Source organism: Taurulus bubalis (assembly GCF_910589615.1).
Source record: "Taurulus bubalis genome assembly, chromosome: 14".
Lineage (NCBI taxonomy): Eukaryota > Metazoa > Chordata > Actinopteri > Perciformes > Cottidae > Taurulus > Taurulus bubalis.
Genome location: NC_136602.1, coordinates 3,021,345 through 3,046,312, shown reverse-complemented (window position 1 = coordinate 3,046,312; position 24,968 = coordinate 3,021,345). Strand labels below are relative to the sequence as shown.

At 43.3% G+C, this 24,968-nt stretch overlaps 1 protein-coding gene across 1 annotated transcript; it reads left to right on the top strand.

Annotated features, from left to right (window-relative positions):
* Positions 1 to 1,972: 1,972 nt before the first annotated feature.
* Positions 1,973 to 23,773, top strand: cdh5 (cadherin 5; the record flags this gene model as incomplete). The annotated part of the gene is made up of 14 exons (XM_079229848.1): positions 1,973 to 2,194; positions 2,495 to 2,774; positions 4,285 to 4,407; positions 4,589 to 4,756; positions 4,894 to 5,078; positions 7,103 to 7,216; positions 7,388 to 7,530; positions 7,631 to 7,764; positions 9,069 to 9,178; positions 9,797 to 9,899; positions 15,462 to 15,592; positions 16,570 to 16,684; positions 22,445 to 22,577; positions 23,359 to 23,773. The coding sequence occupies 14 exons, from the start codon at positions 1,973 to 1,975 to the stop codon at positions 23,771 to 23,773; spliced, it is 2,376 nt and encodes a 791-aa protein (XP_079085974.1).
* Positions 23,774 to 24,968: the final 1,195 nt, after the last annotated feature.

Here is a 24,968-nt window from a genome sequence, read left to right as displayed (position 1 = left end):
GCTGCGCGGAGATATCGACTGGAGTGCAGAGCATATATATATAGACTAAAATGTTTTGAAGATTATTTCCCTGGCATGTCTGCTTTATTAGATAGAGCCCAGTGGGGGGAGGCCGGGACCACGGGGGAGACGAAGCGTAGCGGCCGAGAGTGGGTGAGATAGGGAGAAAGGAATGAGGGAGAAGCTAGCGTTTACTAGACGGCTGGTGTTTGTGTGTATTTTTATTTTGGCTAAATGGTGCGAAAATGGCCCGCGGGCACGAACCGGTGATGCAAGGCAGTGAAACGTAATCAATCGAAAGCCATTAATCAGATGAGGTGCAAGTTGGGTTTAGATTTTAGAAATGACTTCACCAGATTTAAACTTCAATATGAAGCTTGGAATTTATATAATGATGATAAAATATCTTTTTTTAGTTGTTTAGGTTTTTGAAAGAATATTTTTTTTCATGGTCTATAAGCTTCATGTTCCTGCAATGACTTGCTGGTATTTTTTTGAATGCAAGTTTTTTTTAGCTACTTCAGTCTTTGTATAATATATCACACCAGATTATACAAATCCACAGGTCATGAAAGGTTTCCAAGATTGTGGGGGAAAAAACCACCACTTTGGTCCAGACTGAAATACTTTTTTTTACAGACATTCATGTTCTCCAGAGGATGAATTCCTATTTGGTGTTCCCCTCACTTTTCCTACAGCGCCACCCGCAGGTTGCTTTGTCTCTGTTTGGTGGATTGCTGTCACATTTCAGCTTTTGTGACCTTCAGTGATCTCCTCCAGTGCCGTCACAAGGGCAACATTAGTCTTCCAAAACTTTGGTTGATCTCTTTGGATTATTTTATGACCTCACAGAACCGTTTATGTGGCTGTTGAGAAAATAGCCTCAAAAGACAGTGTGGGTCCCTGTAGATGTGGACTTTTCAAAAGGTAAGAAGACCCAAGCCAGATTTATGTGATGCCAAAACACTTCACATACTATAAGGGTTTCAAAACTAAATTATCCCCCATGATCTCAAGGTAAACAGTAGAATTACGTTGTTTATTTAATGACGTAATCCACCAGGAATGCGGACTGGCTTTTTTTGTTTCGGCCAATGCCGTTGCCAGATGACGTTGCATTACTTCACAGCAAAAGTTGAGCAAGATTTGCATTTTTTTTTTGCCAAACAAAGGCATGCGTTTCATTTGCCGAAGCCCATTGTGTTGACCCCTTTGTCCTTGTCGCTAATGTCTGTCGTAAAATGAACGTGATAAACTGGCTCCCTAGATTCTAATCAATAACTGATAATCAGCAACAAAGCCTTCACCGCGTTGCACCCAAACTCTCCTTTTATCCGACGATTTGATGTGCTGCATTAAAAGGGGAGCGTAATAAAAACCGATCAAAAATTCAAAATGTCAAACAGTCTCTTCCTGCTAAATGGCCTTTTCCAATGGCTGATAAAGACGGACATCCTAAGTGGTTTTAATGTCAGCTCCTCTCTCCGTCTCTCCGTCCGACTGTCTCTTCCTGTTTCTGTCTCTGCCTCGTGCTACGCCAGTGGGTCAGGACCTAAAATGGGTCACAGGCCTATGTTTAATAGATCCCCATGCGACCACATTAGTGATCTGCCTCAGCCCCGGTCCCATGATGAGGGGCTAAATGTTTCATTTGGGTCCCAGGCTGAAAAGGTTTAAGAGCCCTGGTCCTAAATGATAGCTAGACCTCGAGCTCAGCGGCGGCCTGTGAGGGGGCCGCGAGTCCTTGGCCTTCACTCCGAGTCTCACCCTGGCACACTGAAGGGGTCTGTCCACAGCTGATAAGTGGTTTTAATGTGATCTCCTCCCCTCTTCTTTGCTCCCTCTCTCCTCTCACATTTCCTCTGCTTCCATATTCCTCTCTGCATCCTGCCGTCACCCTTATTCGTTCTTTTACCCCTCTATGCTCTCTCTTCTCTTTTTTTTCATCCCTCCCTATTACTTCCTGTCCTAGATGATGGCTTGGCTCCAGCTGTGGACCACGGGGCTTATGGCCATTATGTCCGTCTCTCTCGCTGCTGCTGGAGATTCTGGCCTTCCTGCGGCGGAAGGCCACGTTGAGATTGTGAAGAAGGAGAACCATCCGGTCCTGTTCAGGCAGAAGAGAGATTGGATCTGGAACTCTCTTTACGTGGAAGAGGAGAAACCTGCGCCCATCGCCTACAAGATAGGACAGGTAGGAAGCTCATCCAAACCCAAGGATCCTCCTCTACTTCCTAGTAATCTACTTGAGTATTTTCGTCATTACAATTCAGTTTTTAATGCTGTAGCCAAGAATCTGGGGCATTAACTTGTTGCTCACAAGCTCTTTGATGAATATTTGAGCGATTTTTGCTGGAATACTCAGTTTATTTGTGGGAAATTTGCTGGAAGGTTGTTGATTTGAGTCCTCACTCCAGCTGGGGAATAAAAAAACTGAAGGGCTGAAAACTAAGAGACAGTCAACCGTGTTAATGTGTTTTTTTTCCTTACGCAGCTGAAGTCGAGCCAGAGAGTGGATGTGAAGAGCTTCAAAATAGAAGGTGAAGGAGCAAACACCATCTTCACTGTGGATCACAAAGGTGACCTGTTCGTCACCAGATCTCTGGACCGAGAGGAGAAGAACGCGTACAATTTGATCGCCAGGATGTATGATGGGAACAACAAGCTGATAGAGGATTCTGGAGAGTTTCTTGTCCAGGTGACAGATATCAATGACAACACCCCCGTTTTCCCCAGAACATATAATGGATCCATAATGGAGAGGTCCACGATAGGTGAGTTGAGTTACTGGAGAAAATCAAGACCCCTCTATGGTCTAAAAACTGTATAAATGTCATCTTCATTTACTCATAACCAGTACCATACAGATATTTACACATCTGAACAAAATCTCACATTATACTCTTTTATTATAACACACAAATTATTCAAATAGTCCTAGTGGTTGCAGAGATATACCTTTTTTAGTTTGGGTATGCAATTTTCGAGAAAATACCTTGGTTTTTAAAGGTTGGTGATGACAGGTTGAAGTTGCTCACAATTTAATTTTTTCAACGTGAGATAGTATAGGGAGATGAAAGTCAAATAGGGTTTGTTTGTATAATATTATGTGTTTTTAAATGAGTTTTATTGGCACACAATATACGTGTTCCTTCCCAGTTGCCAGGAAAGAATGTTGGCATTGTGCGTTTCTGCAAACCACGAATAAGTTGAATGTGGTTTCAACATCGTCAGAGCAACGTTCCGTGGTATAGTAGAATGTTTTTGAAAGTTCCGTGGTATAGAAACTGGGTATTGAACATTCCGTGGTATAGTAACAAGTTATTGAAAGTTCCGTGGTATAGTAACTCGTTATTGAAAGTTCCGTGGTATAGTAACTAGGTATTGAACATTCCGTGGTATAGTAACTAGGTATTGAAAGTTCCGTGGTATAGTAACTAGGTATTGAACATTCCGTGGTATAGTAACTAGGTATTGAACATTCCGTGGTATAGTAACAAGTTATTGAAAGTTCCGTGGTATAGTAACTAGGTATTGGAAGTTACGTGGTATAGTAACTAGGTATTGAAAGTTCCGTGGTATAGTAACTAGGTATTGAAAGTTCCGTGGTGTAGAGACATGCATGAACGTCATCTCAAGAGAGGTTGGAGGGGTCAAACAAACACAGGACTTTCACCCAGATGAAACCTTTTTGTGTCCCGTGTGAAACCAAGTCAACGTTGATTGCATGCGTTACATCACCTTATGTAAGAAAGCTACGCTAAGGACGGTTGTTATTTATTTACCCAAGTCAAAGTTGTTACGTGACATTGTTACGTGATTATTTTAACACAAACCATGATCTTTTATCTATCCTGAACCGTAACCAAGTAGGGTTGCTGCGTAAACCTAACCAATTGTTTCACCACGTTAATCATGTGTGCATTTTAAGCGTGATGCAATGCTGATATAAAAAGTATGTTTTTTCTGGCGACTGGGTTGTGTGTTTCGACCAATTCAAACCTCATTGTATTTGACCTTTAACTTCCAGTGATTAATTGAATTAATTAAAAATAGAGAGAACCGTGAAAAGTCTGGGAAAATAATTAAACATAATGTCAACACCTGTCACAATCATTAACACGTCCTGCTGGGGAAAAAATATGGCACATTGGTGACTTAAATAACACGATCTTTGAACATAATCATGTCGTGATAATCAGTTCAGCAGCATTGGGTTGGACATTATTGCATTTTGCCTTATTCCTGATACCATTTTCTCTAACATTCATGTTCTTCATCCAGGAACTAAAGTAGTGGAGGTGAGGGCAACCGATGCAGATGACCCCACCACTGCCAACGGAGAGCTCAGGTACTCGCTGATACCAAGCGGAGACGTTTCTACCTTCCAAATCGACAGCGTCACAGGTAGGCTGACGTCCGACATGATGGTTTTATCCTGCAGCAGCCTCTTTGTTTTCCTTAACAACTTAATGAAAGCAGAGGTGCAGATGATGCAAGCTATTTTTACCTGAATATGAGTCAACGCTGACCTCGAAGATAACACCCTCTCCTACGTCTGGCTGTCTATCTCACTGTCTCTCTGCAGGTGTGATCAGCTGCAAGACAAACACTCTGGACCGGGAAGCCAAGAGCCGGTATGTAGTGGTGGTCAAAGCTCAGGACATGAGAGGAATGGCCTCCGGCAGCACTTCCACCACCTCCGTCACCATCACCGTCGCCGACACCAACGACAACATTGCTTCTTTCACCAGAAGTAAGGAATATTTCAGAAGGGAAGCTTCCAATCCGTTGCTCTTCTGGACACAATACTTCGTTAAGGCTATGAACATATTCAGAGTATGGCTTACTTTTATTCACGGCAATATTTGTTTTGTTTGTTTTTCTCTGCAGAGACGTATGAACTGCTCGTTCCAGAGGACCACATGCTGAATGAGAAGATAGGCACTCTGGAGTTGGAGGACAGAGATGAGATCCAGAACAAAGAGCCCATCTTCACCATTCCAAATGAAAACGGCAAAGTGTTCAGCGTTCACCTCAGTATCCCCAACAAGGACGGCAACCTCATGCTCAGACAGGTAGGCAACGAAGGAAGAGACCATATCTCAGGGGTACTTTCTTTTACTTTTTTTAGCTTTTCTGCCACGTTTGCAGTTGAGTGAGATACAACAGAAGGACACACCTGGCGGAGATCTGCACTCGACTGAGTGCACGTTTCTACGATAGTAGAACCCTTTGTTGAGGGTTAGGTGTTTGGGGTCTTTCTTTTGGGTTTCCATTCATGCCGATACCCCTTTAAATAGTGAAAACTGTACATTATATTTATTGATTATTGTTGGGTTTTTTGGTTGTTTTTTATTACAGCCGACTCAGGTCAGTGCAAAACTGTTGGTGGTTGGAACAATACATGTGCCAATGGGTCCATGCCAATCCATGGACCCATTGGCAAGTAGAAATGCTGCTTGGAGAAGTAGAAGGTCCCCCAAAAAATAACAAATTGGTCCCTACATTTTTTTGGGGATAATCCAAAATGAAATGAAAGTGGTATAGTGTTTAATACTCACACTTCCTGCTAATTTTACATTTGAAGTATTGAAGTGGTGCTTTTGTTCCGCGTGCTCGGCAGCATCACCGTTATAAACATCCTACATCTGAGGATTAGGATCAACAATCCCTGACAGGATTTCCATGACTTCAAGAATGCACATTTGTTTAACATCATTGGGTTTTCCACTCCCTAAACATTGTCCAACACATGTCAACAATTTACATGAAAAATGGAAACTACTGATTTTTTTTGCACAACGCTAGAATTTGAACCCAACAGTGCTGGCCTCCTCCCAGTAAAGGAAGATCTATTTATGCTTGCGGGGGTTCTAACGGGTTTACCTCCCTGGATTGTGCTCCTCGGATAAAGTACTTGGGACTTCAGAGAGCAGGAAATGCATTCTAATGAACCGCGCCGTGTAATAGCTCGACCCGGAATCGAATCGCAGCCGCAATCTCCTCCCCGCTCGACTCGCCCCTCAGCTCTGCAGCCCCTCTCTCATCTTCCTCCTCCGGCTGTGTTTACTCGTGCACAGAGTAAAGCCGGCTATCGTCCCCGCCGCGGTTAAGGTCTTATTCTTGTTAAGCTGTTTACACACGCCTTTCATACCCTGCGACGGAGTATTCCTGTTACCATGAATAATCCAGTTAACAGAATATTCCTGCCTACCTGGTGTCCCATCCACAGATAAAGAAAAAGAATTCCTCTAGAAACAACATTTAACCGAACAGTGGGCTCTTGCTTCTACTGGGGAAAGACACGATAGGCAGCGATGTGGCGGCGGCAGAGCTCGCCGCCACGTATCTGTTGACATGAAAGAGCATTCGTAACACTGTGCAAGTCTCAGTTGGTGCATGAAGTGAAAGGAATGATGTGTTTTCATGCATGGCAACATGTTTAACATGGAGCAGGAAATATGGCACTTTGCGGTGTTTCTTAAATCCAGAGTTTGAGCCGAAGCAGGTTGTGACATTTAGAGCCTTTTTACACCTGGCAGCGACAGATGTTCTCGGCGCACAGACGCAGGTGTGAAAGCACTGAGGATGAAGATGGGTGGTGCATTTGCACATACAAAAATAAGTGCAAATGCACAGTCTAAAAATAAGAGCAAGATATATAAGGGAATATACACTTCTGAGGAGGATTTTCACTTTGTGTATGGATATTAAGTTTTTACTGAAGCAGTGAGACATAAAGTTTAGTCTCAACAACTTTATGTTGAAGAAGGAATATTACATGGAGTAAGTTTACTGTATTTTGATGAAAGAACAGAAGGATTTAGGATTTCCAGGTGCATCAAATCATCATGGACTTGCTCTTTTAAATACTGTACAGCATTGGTTAAAGATAAATAAAACAATGCTTACTGTGCATATTAATAAAGAGGAGTTGTCTTAGCCCCTCATGAACTCTTTAGGCTTCATTTTTGTCTCCATGGGGACAAAATGATTTGGCCATATGCACGAGGATGAGAAGCGCTCAAACTGAAGTGAAATCCTGATTTAATTAGAGCGTATTCCTGACTTGTGGACTGAACTCTTTCTGGCCCCTCAGGCTCTGGACTACGAGACGACGAGCAGCTACACTTTCACCGTCCAGGTGCGAGAAAACCTGAAGAACCTGCGTTTCCCCGCGGACAACGTGAACAGTGCCGTCACCATCGCACAGGTAAATATCCCACAGGACGCACGGATATATACTCCTATGTGAGCCGTCACCTCTCCATCTGTGACAGAACGCACCGGAGAGACAAAGAACAAAGACTTTCAGTCTCGACAATCGCAGTGGATTTAAATCTTTAATCTGGACAGGTAGCAACCGAGTGAATTTGATTGGCAGGTGAACATCAAGGTGCTGGACGTAGACGAGGCGCCGGTGTTCTCGCAGCCCGTCTACACCTTCACCGTGCTGGAGGAACGCCTAGTGAACAACGTGGGAACGGTCTCAGCCAGAGACCCGGACAAAGCCAGCAAGAGCATTCGGTACGCTGCTGTGCAAAGAAACATATGATAATAATCATAATGATGATGATGCAACTAATGCTGCGTCGTGGCACTGATCCCTCTCTCTCTCTCTGGTTAGATACTCCATCCTAGACAAGGACTGTCCTCTCAGTATCAACCCGTTAACCGGTCAGCTGTCCACCCTGAGGATGCTGGACAGGGAGCTGGAGGCCACACACATGTTTCAAGTTAGAGCACAGGAGGAGCCAAGTGGTGCGTCACACACACAAATTGCACAATTTATTAATCCTGTTTCTTTTCAACAAAAGAGCCTCAGATGAAACAATGGAAACCATGTGTTTTCTCCAACAATGTTATGAAAGTGCAAGCGGGGAAGGGGTTGGAAAGGCCACAGAAGAGACAGCGTGTTCTCTCGTTCTCTCCTGGATGTGTCGAGGGACGGGAGGCTCACGCATTAACAGGGATTCTTTTTTTTTATAGATTTAACACATTGCCTCAACACCTGGCCGAGCCGCACGGGAAGGAGCGAGGAGGAGAAATCACATTAGTTCTCTCTTTGTTCACTTGCAGCCTCCAAAGCCAAACTATATATTTATAGACCGGCAAATGAATGAAATCTAGAGATCTATTTTAGAGGCTTGTCATGATGTTTAAGGAACACAACGGTCCCTTGAGCTTGACAAGGTCCTCGATATATATATATATATATATATATATATATATATATATATATATATATATATATATACAGTAAATGTACTGTACTAAAGATAGTTTCTAAATCTCTGAACAAGAGGCAGGAAAGAGACCCAACACATTTATCAAAAGACAAAAACGTCAGTGATGTAAAATAAGTGTAAAAGCTGCTTTAATGTCACCAAAAAAAAACAAAAACAAAGAGCTCACGAATAGAAATCCTTTCAGGCACTTGACCTTAATCAGCTCCATCAGAGACAGAGACGCTGTCACATCGGCCCGTTCAGGTGAATGAGTAACACGCTGTGACGTGAGCCACGGGAGATCAAAGTAGCAACAGAAGACTTTAAGTCAACTAAAAACGCTCCAAAAACATTGGAAAAATATAGTTTTTTTTAGCTTAATGGTTTCTCCTGTTGGCACACCTTTTTTGTTCTTCTTCTTCTTCCTCCACATTGAGGACCACGAGCGTTAAATGAGATTACGTTTCATCATGAGAGTTACATGTCAGGCGTTTCTTCTCATCCTGCAGCTCTGAAGGATCCCTGCAGGCGGCTCGCAGATGAGTCTGTTTCCATTGTGGCCGCGCTGTGAGCGACTTAAAACAGGAACAAAATGACAGAATTAGCCCCGGCAACCAACCAATCCATCACTGCAAAAACTAACAATCTAACATAAAGGAATCATAGATAATAAGCCGTTCCTGCATAAATAAATGAATGAATAATTAAATACATCGGTTTTCCCTCTAATGAAAATTCCCAGCCATCAACTTATTGTGTTTTTTAATCACAATAAACTTCTATATATCGTCCCACACAACACTGCTGTTAATCCCGTGCTGCGTCTGTCCTCTGCAGGTCTGGAGTCCTTCGTGAAAGTCAACATTATCGTTCAGGACATCAACGACAACAAGCCGGAGCTGAGCGTGGACGAGATCTTCGTTTGTGAGAACGACCCCACTGACACGGTGAGAAACACACAGACATTGAATGTAGAGGTTTTGCATGTGCTTTTGCAATTACAGCATAAAGAGAGGCTCTCATTGAAGGTTTCGTGGTAAAATAATGATCATGAAGGAACAAGGAAGTCCCCTGAGGACAGATGGGTCAAACCAACACAGGACTTTCACCCAGGAGGCCGCTGTTCTTGTGTGCTTTAAAAACGCGTTAAGCTCGACAGGCCGTTCTGTGACTGTACAGGTACTAGGGGGTTTATAAGGATTTCCCATTGCTTTGTTGGACTCCCAGAAGCCCGCAGGGTTACGGGGATGCGTTACAGTATTATAGCAATTTAAATGAAGTTAAACAACCATGTGGTTGCAGAGATAATTAAGGTGGCGTTTTTAAAACCCTTTTTAATTTTTTGGGGCGCATACGGTTAAAAACAGTCTGCTCAGGGTGGATATTATTTAACTACCGTTGTTTCTGATATGACTGCTTGAGAAACGTCACGTCCGACATTTGCAGAAGTGTAATATATCAACAATATGTGCATTGCAGTTCAGTAATTGTGCTAATTTCCCCCGAACAACATGCGCTGCACTTTGTGTACAGATGAATGAATTCGATGTTTTTTGTCTCCTCAGGTGATCGGAACCTTGCGAGCCGAAGATGAAGACGACCAGCCGGCTTCCTTCAGCTTCAGCTTGGCCGGCGAGAGCTCCAACTTCTCCATCAGAGACTACGGCAGTGAGTCTTTGTTTACCTTCATCTCTTGGTCGCTGCTCTGACAGGGCTCTGGAGAAGAGCCGGCCTTGGCACCTGTTGCTATGCAACAACCCGAATCTCCATCTGAGGCTCGGTGCTTTGTTGCTTAAAGTTGGAATTATTTTAACTTCTCAAAGCGTGCTTTTGGTTCTCCCAGCCAGACGGGGATTTAAAGCGCCTGTCTGGGGCCGCAAGTGCCGTCTAGAATGCACAACAGCAAATATTGAAAATAATGAGAGCAAGTGGCTCCGTGGACCTGGAGATGTATTCTGAACTCGTCCCGGCTGAGGATGTTAAAGGGACAAGCCACACAGAGCCGCTTTCTTTCAATAACATCACGGAGAGCAGAGGGGGAACCGCACTGAGCCTCGTGCACGGGAGGGGCGTGGCTTATTGTTTTAATTGATTCAGGGCTTTTCTCAGCAATGTTACAGCTTAAATACAAAAGCTTTATTGAATCATGAACATGCTGGAAGAAGAAAAGTCCCCGCAGTCAGAAGGATGTATCATGTGTTCATACACAAGTGCCAATGCATCTGGTAGGTGTTGACATAGTCCATTGAATTATTAAATTGTGCTGTGGGAACGTCAGAGGATCACCATCTTCTGGATATCTGTGCCAGGTCTCATGTTATTATTCGATATGGTGCTTTAAAAGAATGGTGACGAGCCTGCATCCCATTATGTGGTCAAACGGGCTGTTTATAGCGAGAGAAAAAAGGAATGTGATGTCATTCGGAGATCAATTTGTAACCATGAACCAGGAAGTATAACGACCACAAAACAGCTTTAATTTATTTGTCACGGTATTTTAATCAGAACCTCGATCTTTTCTTAAACTCAACCAAAGCCGTTTTGTTGCCTAAAACCTGACAAACATGTTTTCTGTGACGAAGGAATTTTATTTTGAAAAGACGATGCATGAAACAAGTGGAAATCGACGCGTGTTTCTGGCTTTCGTAGCGAACCGCATAACAAAAGAAAGAGGAGGAACTTTTTGATGAAATACCAACAAGAACTGCAGAAAGAGAGCTTTCTGTTACCAAAAGATTACTCTGAACTCTCCAGTCAGTAGATCCGCTGCCATTTGGGAGTAAAAATGTGTCGACATAAATATGCAAGTTAGAAAATGTCAGCTGGAATAAACAGACCGTGACACAGATGATGATGTGAAACCCTGACGGAGGCATTTGCTTTGATCCAGACATTGATATTTAGGCAAAGGTTGGTGCTCCGTTACGTCAGATTTCCAAAATGCCTATTTGGGTTATTCAGCTTAGGACACAAAATGGCACAAGTAAAACAGTTTTCATCATTTTTGATCATCACGTATAGCGTTATAAAACATGAAAGCCCCAGGAAAAGAGTTACCAACTGTTCTAGTCAAATATTAAAAGTCTGAATAGATGAAAGCCTCAGGTAGTCAGATGAAAGATTTAGGTGAAGTGTTACTATTTAATTTAAGTGAAACTTGAAACGCACTGAAAGGAAGATAAACAGAGGTATGAACTCATCCATTTCCTCTCTGCTCGCGCCTGGAGGGGTTGACATGTTGAACCGATGGAGAGGGAGGAAGAGGGAGACGGAGGGGAGCAAAAGGAAAGACAGATGAGGCAGAGGTGGATGAAAAAGATGAAAGGAGGCGAGACGGAGAGATCGGGGCTCAGGCAGATGGGTAATATTAAAGTGAGACCGTGTTAAAATGCAGGCGAATATGAAACGAGAGAGAACGATGGAGCGCGATGGACAAGAGGATGAATGCCGTTAGGAAAGGAGAGGAGAGAAAACATGATTGAGTGGAGTAGAATAGAAAGGAGAGGAGATGAGGACATGAAAGTAGGAAACATCATTAAATGAAAGGGGAAAAGAAACAGAGGAGAGAAAGATAATACCAGGCGGCATTCTCTCTCGACCACCAGGGGGTGACGCTTCTGGTTGTATAGAAGTCTATGCTTCATGTGTTAAAGCTGTATTCTCTCTTCTGACCACCAAGGGGCGACTCCTCTGGTTGTATAGAAGTATATGCTTCATGTGTTAAAGCTGCATTCTCTCTCCTGACCACCAGGGGGCGACTCCTCTGGTTGTATAGAAGTCTATGCTTCATGTGTTAAAGCTGCATTCTCTCTCCTGACCACCAGGGGGCGACTCCTCTGGTTGTATAGAAGTCTATGCTTCATGTGTTAAAGCTGCATTCTCTCTCCTGACCACCAGGGGGCGACTCCTCTGGTTGTATAGAAGTCTATGCTTCATGTGTTAAAGCTGCATTCTCTCTCCTGACCACCAGGGGGCGACTCCTCTGGTTGTATAGAAGTCTATGCTTCATGTGTTAAAGCTGCATTCTCTCTCCTGAACACCAGGGGGTGACTCCTCTGGTTGTATAGAAGTCTATATAAATGACTCTCCTCCTCTCTTGATGTATTCCCTCAGTAAACATTGTAAACATGAGTTTATGACTCATTCTCTAGTTTCAAGTCTTCTTCAATACAGCATGATGTTCATTTAGTAAATTTTGGTCATTTAGAGTCAAACAGACCATAAAGCAGGGGACGCTTTAGGGGCGGGGCTACAAGGTGATTGACAGGTCGCTGCCGCTACCTGAGCCGTATATGACGTCTCTACGTCACTCCTCCGCATTCCAAATATGGTCACTTCTGTTAATTCGTTGCATAAAAAACAACATGGTGACAGCCGTATATTCCAAGATGGCGGCGGCCAAATCGCGAGGCGTCATGACTGCAGTCCACAAACCGATGTGTGGCGTCACGATGACCTCTTCTTACACACAGAGTATGGATAGCAGAGATATTGATCAACGAGAAGGGGGGAAGTGAACTCTGGAGAATGAGGAACAGAAAGGAGACAGCCAGAAAAAAAAGGAAAGAGATCGGTTGATGAGTGCTGGTTGTTCGTGTGAACCTGTTCTCCCCTGTGCCCACCCAAAAAACATCTGACAGCACCTCACCTCACACCACTTAACACATACACACACACATGCAACAAGAGTTGCAAAGTGAAGGCTTTTAAAATATTTATCCACTACCAGCTCTTTAAAACTTGCTTTCATTACCGGGGACCCTGAAAGACACAACAGTCGGTGTAGCCGCACAGCGAAGCGACAAGGACCAGGAGCTCTCTGCTCTAATAGCAGGCAGACGAGCGAGAGGAGGAGAGGAAGAGGGACTAATGGGATGCGGGGAGAGAGGGAGAGATGGAGAGAACAAACAAAAAATGAAGAGAGGACAGTGAGAAGTATACAGAAATCCGGAGGGACGGATTCAAACAAAGAAGGAGTTGGAGACGAGACGGGGAAGAGGGACGAGATGAAGGGAGGACAGGCGCTGTTTTCATCTTTTATTCAGTTAGTTAAGGCTTCTTCTGTGCGCATGTCCTCCCACACACACCGTCAGCCACGCCGTGTTGTCTTGAGGACAACAATGGAAACTTGATCACAGTGAGGCGGTTGCATAAACCGTTTTTGGAGAGTCAGACATGGTGAACTTTCACTAAATGGGTCAGTTTGCTTTATCTCCCCTGTAGAATCTCGCCATGCAAATAGTTTGAGGTGCAGGATTTGAGAAATCCATCTGTGAGACGTGGGAACTTGTGTGTGCCGCAGGCGACCCGAGCTAATGAGATCACTGACTGGCAGTTGGCAAGTCTGCTCGCTTGTAAAGCCGAGATTTGGACTGACGAGTATGTTTCCGGCCAACCCGGGTCTCGCCAATTTCTTAAGGCCTTCTAGGATGTCATTTCACGTTATTAAGTCTATGGTGGCGATCTCCGGGTATGAAAACGTGACTTAATCCTGTATTCTCTCTCATTACCATCAGGGGACAACTCCTCTGGTTGTATAGAAGTCTATGCTTCATGTGTTAAAGCTGCATCCTCTCTCATTACCATCAGGGGACAACTCCTCTGGTTGTATAGAAGTCTATGCTTCATGTGTTAAAGCTGCATCCTCTCTCATTACCATCAGGGGTGACTCCTCTGGTTGTATAGAAGTCTATGCTTCATGTGTTAAATCAGCATTCTCTCTCATTACCATCAGAGGTGACTCCTCTGGTTGTATAGAAGTATATGCTTCATGTGTTAAATCAGCATTCTCTCTCATTACCATCAGGGGACAACTCCTCTGGTTGTATAGAAGTCTATGCTTCATGTGTTAAAGCTGCATCCTCTCTCATTACCATCAGGGGTGACTCCTCTGGTTGTATAGAAGTCTATGCTTCATGTGTTAAAGCTGCATCCTCTCTCATTACCATCAGGGGTGACTCATCTGGTTGTATATAAGTATATGCTTCATGTGTTGAAGCTGCATTCCCTCTACTGACCATCAGGGGACAACTCCTCTGGTTGTATAGAAGTCTATGCTTCATGTGTTAAATCAGCATTCTCTCTCATTACCATCAGGGTTGACTCCTCTGGTTGTATAGAAGTCTATGCTTCATGTGTTAAATCAGCATTCTCTCTCATTACCATCAGAGGTGACTCCTCTGGTTGTATAGAAGTATATGCTTCATGTGTTAAAGTCTCCTGACTTGAAACTGAATTTTTAGAGCACACTGTCTTATTTCTTTTTCAAATGAAAGCCGTTTAAATATATTGTTTATCAGTCACTTTAGTCTCATTATGATACTGTTAAACCTCTGAAGGGTGTAATCAGAGCTCAGATTAAAAATATCTCAGGAGGGATGAAACCAGTGGATTTCCTCCTTTCACAAGATATATATATATATATATATATATATATATATATATATATATATATTTAAAATAATAAAAAAAGTCAAATATGTGCAAATGTCAGCAACACCCAGGTTGTTTTTATTCAAGCCGCAGCTATTTCTCCGTCTGAAAGTTCAGCAGCGTCTTGGTACGCCTGAGCGTCCGCGAGGGTCTTTCCTGCCATTGTGTTCCTGGCATTCCTCCAGCGGTGGACATTGTGGAGAAAAGGCCGTCGCCTCAGCAGGAAGCGTCTGCCTCGGGGGTTTGAGTAATGTCGCTGTTGTTGGTCGGACCTGCAGGGAGACGCTGCTCTGTTCGCTTCTTTTTGCTTTGTTCCATCCCCTTTTGGTGCGACTTTAAGCTCATTGTGTATTTTTGAAAAAACCCGTCTGGCCACTAATGAAATAACCACATTACATTCAAATAGATTGTTTATATTGTCAACAATAATCTCCCCTGCAAAGGAAACAAAAGTATGTTGAGAATGTACTAAACGCCTCATGTAGGCCACTATTTCAGGTCTTTTAGCTTCTGCCATTAAATATATTCTTAATGCACCAAACTGACAGATAATCACAAGCGATCTGTCTGCCTTCATGTGACGACTCTCTTCTTCTCCTTCTACCTCGCACCAGACTCTGTATAAATAGACTTTAAAGACCATATAGAAGGCAGGTGAACATTAGATCCGCTTCAGTGAGACAAAAGTGATGAGTCAGACAAATTAGACATGGATTTTGCAGCAAGGAAAAAGGTAAATGTGTGTCGTTCTGTACACTCACCGTGTGTATTTATGGATACGCTTCTCTCTCTGTAAAGACAGCACAGCCGACATCACGGTGAAGCAGGGCCCGTTCAGCCTGGACGACCCCAAGGATTACAGCGTGGACGTGCGCATCAGCGACGGAGGGCGGCCCGCCCAGACCAGCGTCACCAAGCTGTCAATCAAGGTCTGTGTGTGTGTGTGTGTGTGTGTGTGTGTGTGTGTGTGTGTGTGTTTGTACAGAATGTTCTCACTCACCAGTAGTATTTATACCTGGAAAAAGTGATGCACTGTCTCTTTGTATACAGCCCTGGTAACACTGAGCCGAGACATGCAGCGCTGCCTCTGAGGAAGTCAACCTTTACTTATTTGACCTTACTTTGTTACACAACCGACGTGTTTACGTGACATAACAAACATGTTTTCGTAAATCTAACCATGTACCGTAAAAGTCGGGTTACAAACCGCTCCAACCTCCGGTCAGTGTCCCCGCTGTAGCTAGCTAGGAGCAGCGCTAGCTAGGAGCAGCGCTAGCCAGCGCTTCACCGCTGCTAGCTAGCACTGCTACTGCCCGTGTCCCCTCTGCCCAAGTCGGGTGTCGAGGCTGGTCCCGCTACCTTCGGTGGTTTTCGGGGAGCTAGCGGAAGTTAGCCGGGAAGTAACGGATCGCTAGCAGGAGCCCCAGCTGGCTACAGCGGGGAGCTAACAGGGACACTGACCGAAAGTAGTCGCGGCTCGTAACCTGACTTTTACGGTAGTTTGTTGCTCGTCGTTTATTTAGCTGAAAGGCACCGTTGGTAATCTTGAAAAACTTCCAAAAGTCCGATAGAGAGTCCGAGATAGTCGTCAAATTGGCGATTAACAATGACAATTCGTCCCCTCGGGCCTCCCTGCAAAGCCACGCCCCTTAAATGACCATATTTAGACAGACAGGTAGGTAGAGCGTCCAATCGAATGAAATGATTGCACGGTTACCTGGATTATATTTTTTGTCAGAGCATTTGATTCATTGATTGCTGTCAGGATGTAATGAGCATTTCAACACAAATATTAAAAACGTTTTAGAAGAATGAAACCCTGTAAGACTCGACCCCATGCTGAGAGTACTTTGGGTTCCACTGATGCCGTTACTGATTGGCTGACTGTGTGTCTTGCCGCTTGCAGTCCTGCCGCTGTGACGCCCGGCGGATTCCCACGCAGTGCAAGGCCGGCGCTCGGAGGATGGGAGTGAGCGTTCATGCCCTGATCGCCATTCTGCTCTGCATCCTGACCATACTGGGTACGTTTATGGTTCTTTTCCTTCCTTCTCTTTCTTGCTTTGTTCCTTCCCTTTTTCTATCTCGCTCATTTCTCTGATTTTCTGCACAGCTCTTCTCAGAGATCATCTGTCAGGGTTGAGGAGATAATCCTTTTTTTCTTGCTATTTCTAAAAGTCCCTGAAGAAACTTTTGTTTCCGGTGGACATTGCTTCATCTTCAAGAACACCTTGAAGGCTGACTCTAACAATTCTACACATCAAAGTCTTTTACATGTGTTGGAAAAAATCCTTTTGTGACACCAAAAAGAGCTGCTGCGCTGAAGTTAATAAATTGCCTCAAGTGATGTCACTTGAGACCACGTCAGTTGGGGTTGAGGATTACGTTTGGAAATAAATGAAAAAATCCAAAGTAGTTTAGTTAGAAAGAAGTGAGCCCGTCAGACCTGCTCAGGGCTAGATGCTACATTAGAACGCACCTGAATCTTCAAAAGACCTGTAAGTGGTCAAGTTGCATTGTGGGTAATGCAGGCGCCAGGAATAAGAAAGTTGATATCTCTGGTTCTGCTGTATAATTGTGTTTATACGTATACATCTAAGTGCGATAAATCGCTGCAGTGTGTAAGCTTTAGTGACATCTAGTGGTGAGGTTCCAGATTGCATCTACGGTGGCCTCTAGGGAACATTCAAGGCTCTCTCTAGAGTTTGCCTTTGGTTTGTCCGGTCTGGGCCATTGTAGACTAACTCAGTGACTCTGTGACTAGCTACTGCATTTCTTTTCATGCTAAATATCTCTTCAGTCTTTTCTTACCTGTTGTGCTTGTTCATGTTTGTCCACATCACTCATGCGTCTGTGCATTCATGCTGCTAAGGTGGGAAAAAGACGCCTGTAAAAAAAAGTGTTGATGCTAATATTAATGCATCCAGCATGAACAATGCTAAAGCATGCAAACGTGTGATGATCATATCGCATTTCTTCTCAAGTTGCCCTTTAAAGGTGTTTTTAACACATTACTTCCTGTTTATTGTGTCGACAGACATTCCAATTTGATCCTAAATTATCTCTAATCTCTGTGTTAGGAAATAGTAGGAAGTCTGTTGGAAGTAAACAAATCAAACGCACGTGAATCCCAAAACAAGCAGAATTAATAGAAACTTCCTCTGTGGGTTTGTTTCGGGTTCAGGAGGGAGACGGCGCTCCGGGAGTCCGTTTCCTGCCCCGCCCCCTTTAGCAGCCTCACAGCTATCAGCTCGACACAGATCACGACTGATTCGTTCTCTTCAAGTAAATATTGGACCAATTTTTCCATAAGCCACATTGTCCTCGGAACATTCTGACACTGAAATGGCGTTTTTTACACGTACAAATCTGCCGGAGACCGTTTCTCCGTCTCAGGACCGGACGTTGGCCAACGCCCAGTGAGCTCATTTAGCTAAATACGGCTGTTCAGGCGTGTCTCGTCATGCATCGGTAGCAAAAGCTGAGACAAATAATGTGCCGTTAATCATAGATAAAGCCTCGACGAGCCAACGTTGATGTTTTTGCCGCGTAACTTCAGTAACTTCTGGAGTCCTTTGATCGTTTCCTGAGTTGTGTTGCTGAAACCAAACGGAGTTGTTTCCTGTGAAGAAGGACGTTTTCTGTGCAACGAAAGTACCACGTATTGCTGCAAAATGCACGAAATATTGAGAGTAACTTTTCATAACATGTCATTGGAACCGTTGTGTGAAGATATACGTTAAATATGAACTCTCACGACACTTGCGATGCACCATCTTTATCATGGAGCATCTTTTGGGTTCATTCTTGAACTGTTCTTAGCTTGAATCAAAGATGGAGAGCAGGAAAAACAAAAAAAACGGAGAAAATTGTCGATTGTTTGTGAATGGAAGTCTCCTTCAATGCTGAGGTTGAATCCCCGGCGTACATGTTGGCTGCAGAGCTCCAGCCCCGTGTGATCATGTGATCATGTGATCATGTGATCATGTGATCGGAGCATCCACAGCTTTGCCGTAACTAAGGTTTGCGTTTCGCGGAGAGCTTTTCCCCCCCCTCCTCTTTGTTGTTGGTTTTATGAATAATGCAGCGACGGATGTGGAAATAATGCCTGCGGTTGTGAGCTCAGTATTCTCTTTGATACCTTCGCCCCCTGCTCCTTTTTTTTTCTGGGGGGAAAAAGAGACACTTGTCATGTCGGATGAGAGGCAAAGTCAGAGATAGTCGGCCAAACATGAGGGAGCCGGGATGAAAAGTGCCGAGGAAGAAGGAGAAGGAGAAGTTGAAGATAAAGACGGATGGAGGCGGAGTGACAGATGGAGAAGAAGAAGAAACGTACATCTCGACTGAGATAAGGGAGGTGGAGAGAGGGTGAGACAGGCGGAGGAGACGGGGAACTGAGGTGGAACGAGACCGACTGAGTGACGGAGAGAGACAGAAAGAGGTTAAAGAAGACAGATGCCGAAAGAGGAGGATTGTGGGAGAGAGAGAAAAAAGAGCAGCAGAAGAATGGGAGTGGTAATGAGGAGAGTTTATCAGGTCTTTAGGTGCCGTCTGCTTATCAAACACCGCCAAACACTCAACCTATTAACTATTAATATACTCTTTCACTATCGCGCCTTTTCCCCTCTGTTTTCTTTTCCTTCATCTCTCTCTCTTCCTCTGTCTTCCCCCCTCTGGGTCTCTCCCTCTCTCTCTTTATCAAACACCCCCAACGCAGGCCAGATTAACTATTTAATGCACTTGTCATTATCTGCCAGGGCCCAAAGCAATTTAGCGCGCTCCACCATTCACAGACGCATTTTTCTCACAAGAACTCGGGTTTGACACGCGGAGAGAAATGATTTTTCTCTACAAAAGAAAAGGCTTCTTCTTCTTCTTCTTCGTCTTCCTCTTCTCTCTCCCTTTAAGTCTGATATCTCCAGAGCTTATTAAACTGCAGAGCATGTGTTGTAAAAGATTAATCTGTTGGTTTCCCAGGCAAACTTAAATTAGTCCCGCTCACCCTCCACTAAAAGGCATGGCTAATGCCGCCCGTCCGCCGGGAGAGAGAGAGGTTGATATCGGGCTGGAGGCTCGGGGTCTAATCTAATGTCAGACCAACTCTTCTTCTCCTCTCTCCATTTCCTCCGTCACCACTTCTCCCGTTTCTGTGCGCTTCCTCTCAAATCGCTGACAGCGCTCCTTATTTGTTCTTCTTGTTCCTTCCACTCTTCCTCTCTCCTGCTTCCTTGTCCTCATTACCTCATCTCTCCGCGGCTGCCGGATTCTTAGGGCGTAGAAAGCGAGAAGAAGAAGAAACTTTGTGTCGTTAATCCCACTTTCTTGTCTTATTTCCTAATGAGGTTACAAGTACAATGAGATAAAAAGAAATGCAGCAAAGGTTTAAACCAGATTCTCTGTCTTCAAATAACCTTTAAGAGTCTTTATGCGATGCCTCTATAGAGTCCACATCTCTTGTGTTCCTTTGACCTTTTGATGCTTTATTTTCTTTACAGCTGCGCATATTAAGATTTGGGCGTTATGATCAGAGGAGATGAAATCACACTGCTGTCGATGGCTTTTATTCTCATTAACGCCTTTTTTTATTCTTTATTACTTTGACTGTTTGTGTGGGAAGAAAGTTTCAGAGTCGATAATCCTCGTCGCCCACGTCTTCAAAACAGAAAAGACAAACTGCATTTTGATAAGTGTCCGTGAACTCGATGAGGGATTCTTTCAAAAGAGAAATAGCTGTGCGTCTGTTGGAAGAGTTTTCTGTCTGTCTGAGTCCTTCTGGGCTTCAACAGAGCGGACACATCTCTAGCAGGGTTCTTACTTCATGGAAAACCTGGAACAGTCATGACATTTTAAAATGGTTATTTCCAGGCCTGGAAAAGTCCTTGAAAAAAATAAAATCCCAAAAGTTTTGGAAAAGTCATGTAAATGTGTTATATTCATGTGTTCATGACGTTCATTTACGCTGAGTTTGAAATAATTAATACGCTTTTAAAAGAAAATATAAGCAGGCATACATACAGGCATCTATATAAATGTTTATTCTTTTAATCAAACTATTGTCTCATTCATTTGTGTCATTTAAGGTTTACTGTATGCTTTGTGTTCTCATTGTTAGTTTAAATACTACATTTACTCACTTTTTACTGTTTACACCCAGATTTCACTAAATGTTTGATCATGGAAATTTGGTTTGAAGTCATGGAAATGCATTGGTCAAAATGTGTATGAACCCTGTCTAGTTATTTGTAGTATTCAGACATGGAGGCCGAGACAAATAAACATCAGGAAAATGCAAAATACTTAATAAATGTCTGTGTGTGAGTGTTAGATGTGGCTTCTTCATGGCAGCTCCTCTCACCAGTGGGTGAATGATTCCTATCTAAAGCGTCTTTGAGCATTCAGAAAAGCGCTATATAAAATCAAAGTATTATTATCATTATTATTACTTCCCCGCCAATATTCTACATCTTTTATTGGTAAAGGTTTAATAACGGAAGGAGCCGGTCTCGTCTTTGTTGTCTTCGTCGAGGTTGAAAGGACTAATAAAGTTTGCGGTCTTAGTTGGTAAATATACGTGGAACTCAACATGATGAGTTTAAAAAACTGTTTATTTTTCTTCGCGTAATATTCACATTCTGTGTGAAAGCATTCGTGAAAAAATGTAAATATTGAGAAACGTCCCCGGTGTGTAAAAAAAGGCCTTTATAGGGAAAGAAAAAACATGTTGGTCTGACTTTAAAATATATTCCACGTACTTTAAGTCATGTGACTCACGCAAGGCAAGAGTCATAATTCCTGCAGCTGCTCGCCTTCTTTGTCGCGTCTAAGCTTTTATTTTGTGTTTACTCTCTTCACCGCTTCCTGTTTCCCTTTTCTTTCCTCTTTCTTTCTCAATTGTTTATTTCTTCGTCACCTGCCAGATGCAACTTTCCTTCCCTTTCCTTTCTTTCTCCTTCGCCTTCATGCATTTCCTCTCTTGAATCTGCTGCGTCTCTCTTCCTGCTTCTGATTGGCTCTCTCTCTCTCTCTCTCTCTCTCTCTCTCTCTCTCTCCGTCTCTGAGTGGATTCATCTGAGCTTTTTCCTCCAGGCGAAACGTCTCAGGCACCTAAAACCAGCCGCTCCTCATTTGCTCCCCTCATTCCTCTGTCTTCTAGTCTCAATCCCTCGTTAGTGTTCCACTTTCCTCACTTGTTTCTTGCCCCCATTCTTTTTTTTTCTTCTTCCCGTTTCCATTTCCGTGGCCTAATTCTCTTTTTATTCACTCGGTCGGTCCAGCAGGAAAGATGTGAAAGCAGGACAAACTGTGGATGTTTCCAATTTGCAATAAAACGGGTTTCACACTGCTCCTCTTTTATATTATGGCCTATATAATCATTTATTTCCAATAAAAAAAATACTATCTCAGCTTTCTCCTGCCCCTAAAATGAGCAAATTATAATAATAACATTATTTATATAGCACCTTTAAAAACAGCGTTTACAAAGAGCTCTACGTAGATGTAAAGACATACAGGTAAACATGTGAGAATGTAAAGGCAATGAACACAACAGAACCAAACACAAACAACCAAAGAGAGCAAATTAAATAGAAAACAAACAAATTAACAAAGCAAAAAGGAAGAAAATAACTGCATAAATGTTTATTTAAATGTCGAGGATTCTTCTGTTTGCGTTGACAATGCAAAATACAAAATAAAAGCACGGCACGATGACGTTATGTTGTGTCGTCAGAGAGGAATCCACGTAATGAAAATGTCCTCAAACTAAAACTGTCGTCCTCTTACAGTCATCGTGATCCTGTTTGTGATGAGGAAACGATACCAGAAGGATTCTCTGTCCAACCTGAAGAACAGCGGAGAGATCCACGAGCAGCTGGTCACCTACGACGAGGAGGGAGGAGGGGAGATGGACACCAACGGGTAAGAACCAGAGAAGAAGAAGAAGAAGAAGAAGAAACACTCAGGATTCCCGGTTTCAAATATGTTTAAACTTTGAAACAAAACAATTTTATGTCAAATAATAAAACATTTAGTTCAATACTTTATGTTGCATGCATGTTGATAGTTATGTTTAAAATATGATTACATATTTTCATTTGATGCATTCCTTACTAATGTGTCTTTTTATTGCTGCTCTACTTTTATGATTTTTTTGCACTTTCTATTTCGAAGAAACCCATAAAGTCTATTAACTCCCATTTGCAATATTTATTTTCTTTGCTGTATCTTGTCAATTTGATGACCCAGTTTGCCAAAAAGAAACGATTAAACTTTAATCTAATCCGGATCTAATCTTATCTATATTTTAAAAGTATTAAAACCCATACATAATCCCTACACACTATCCATAATAACTGCACCGTATACATGCTGGGGAAAAACACGCTGGAAAAGTTAAAACAAGTTAACAGAAGAAATAACAGCAAAGAATGCATCAGCAAAAATATTATTATTATATTTCTGTTCTCATGCTAAAACATTGAAGGCTTTCTGAATGTGCTTTTAAAAGACACAGCTTTATACTTCTTAGGATTGAATATTACATCAGATAATCCGAGGTTATGTTTTCACAGTTTATTTGACTCTTTGTTTCTCATATCTGGCACTAATGTGTGATATGACTCCTCATATAATATTGATATTATGACCATCCTCAGAGTCCACCACTTAACATCCAGCGTTCCTCTCTCTCTCTCTCCAGCTACGACGTCTCCATCCTCTCCTCTGCTTGCCACGACGGCTCCCTGCTCCGCCACCCTGAGCGCCACGGCCACGGCCACGGCCACGCCCACGGCCACGCCCACCCCTCCCTCTACGCCATGGTGCAGAAGACCCCCCACCTCGCGCAGCCCACCGCCTGCAAGGGCGACATGGCCGTGATGATCGAGGTGAAGAAGGACGAGGCGGACCACGACAGGGACGGCTTCCCGTACGACACCCTCCACATCTACGGCTACGAGGGGCCCGAGTCTTTAGCCGGGAGCCTCAGCTCCCTGGGGAGCTCCTCCACGGGGTCGAACTTGGATTACGACTTCCTGAACGACTGGGGCCCGAGGTTCAGGACCCTGGCCGAGCTGTACGGCGTGGACGCGCCTGACTACTACCATCAATACTGATGGAGACCGTCCAATGAGAAGCGTATAGGATGCCAAAACACACACACACACACATTGAAAAGAGCCATAAGAAACACACTCACGCATAGTCAATCATACGTAGGAAATACACACGCTCACACTCGTAGAAACGGGATTTGACGTCGGCCATTTTGTTTCTTTCCAAGAGCTTCAGTTTCTTTTTCTTTTTGGGGAGCTTGGGGCCCTTTTGTCTCCGGGGAGATGCTGGAAAGAGTTTTTTAAGTAACGCCGTAGTGAGAACTAACTTCCTCCCAGATGTGCAAGAGGATTGATTGATTGATTGATTGATTGGCGACAGCGTGAGATCCACAGCGTGAGGATGCTTTTTTAAATTTCCGTCGCAGTGTTGTGGAGTCTGACATCGTAAACCTTTTTCATGTCACCTGAGAAGATCTCAAAGTCCAAATCAGAGTTTATCTCGGATAATTGACGGGTTAATCGGATCACTGCTGGCCAGATATTCAAATTCTTTATGTCTCGTTACATCCATTTTATGTCTCAGAGCACCATTTTGCATCCCCTTTTTACAACCGTTGACGTTGTATCGTGTCTCTTAAAATGTGTTATTCGTGCACAACTATATGCACCGACACATACCAACTGTGCATATTTCATATAAATGCATAATCCACATTTTCAACAACAACAACAAAAAAAGAACAAAAAACAGGCATAGTCTTCTTAAATCAAAAGTTTACATTGATTTATCATTTATATGTGAGCTCATTTATGTATATCGGCTAATGTAGGCCTTTTAAAATATCAATGGAAGTTTATTTATGTCCTCCTGGGGATGCAAAATGGTGCATTTGGAAAAACAACTTTCTGTTTCACGCTGCTCTTTCATATTGACGTCCTGTAATCTCTCTGAACTTTGATGTTTTATTGTTGTTGTTTTTTTTTCCCCGACAAAAGGGGCCATAAGCACGGCGAGAACGGGGTGATTTTATTTTTGATCTGCCGTTGATGATTTGATTTGTAAATAAGATATCGCTTCAGGGGTTTATTGTTCGAGGTGAAAAACTGAGCCGCCACGAGAGTTTTTACTCAAAGAGGTTTGAAGCGTTTGATCTCAGCGGGGCGCCGGCTGCGTTTGCTTTACCTGAAACACTGAAAAGAGTCGTCTTTTAGGAAAGTTCAAGGCTGGAGAACTCGCAACGCGACGCCAGGTGTT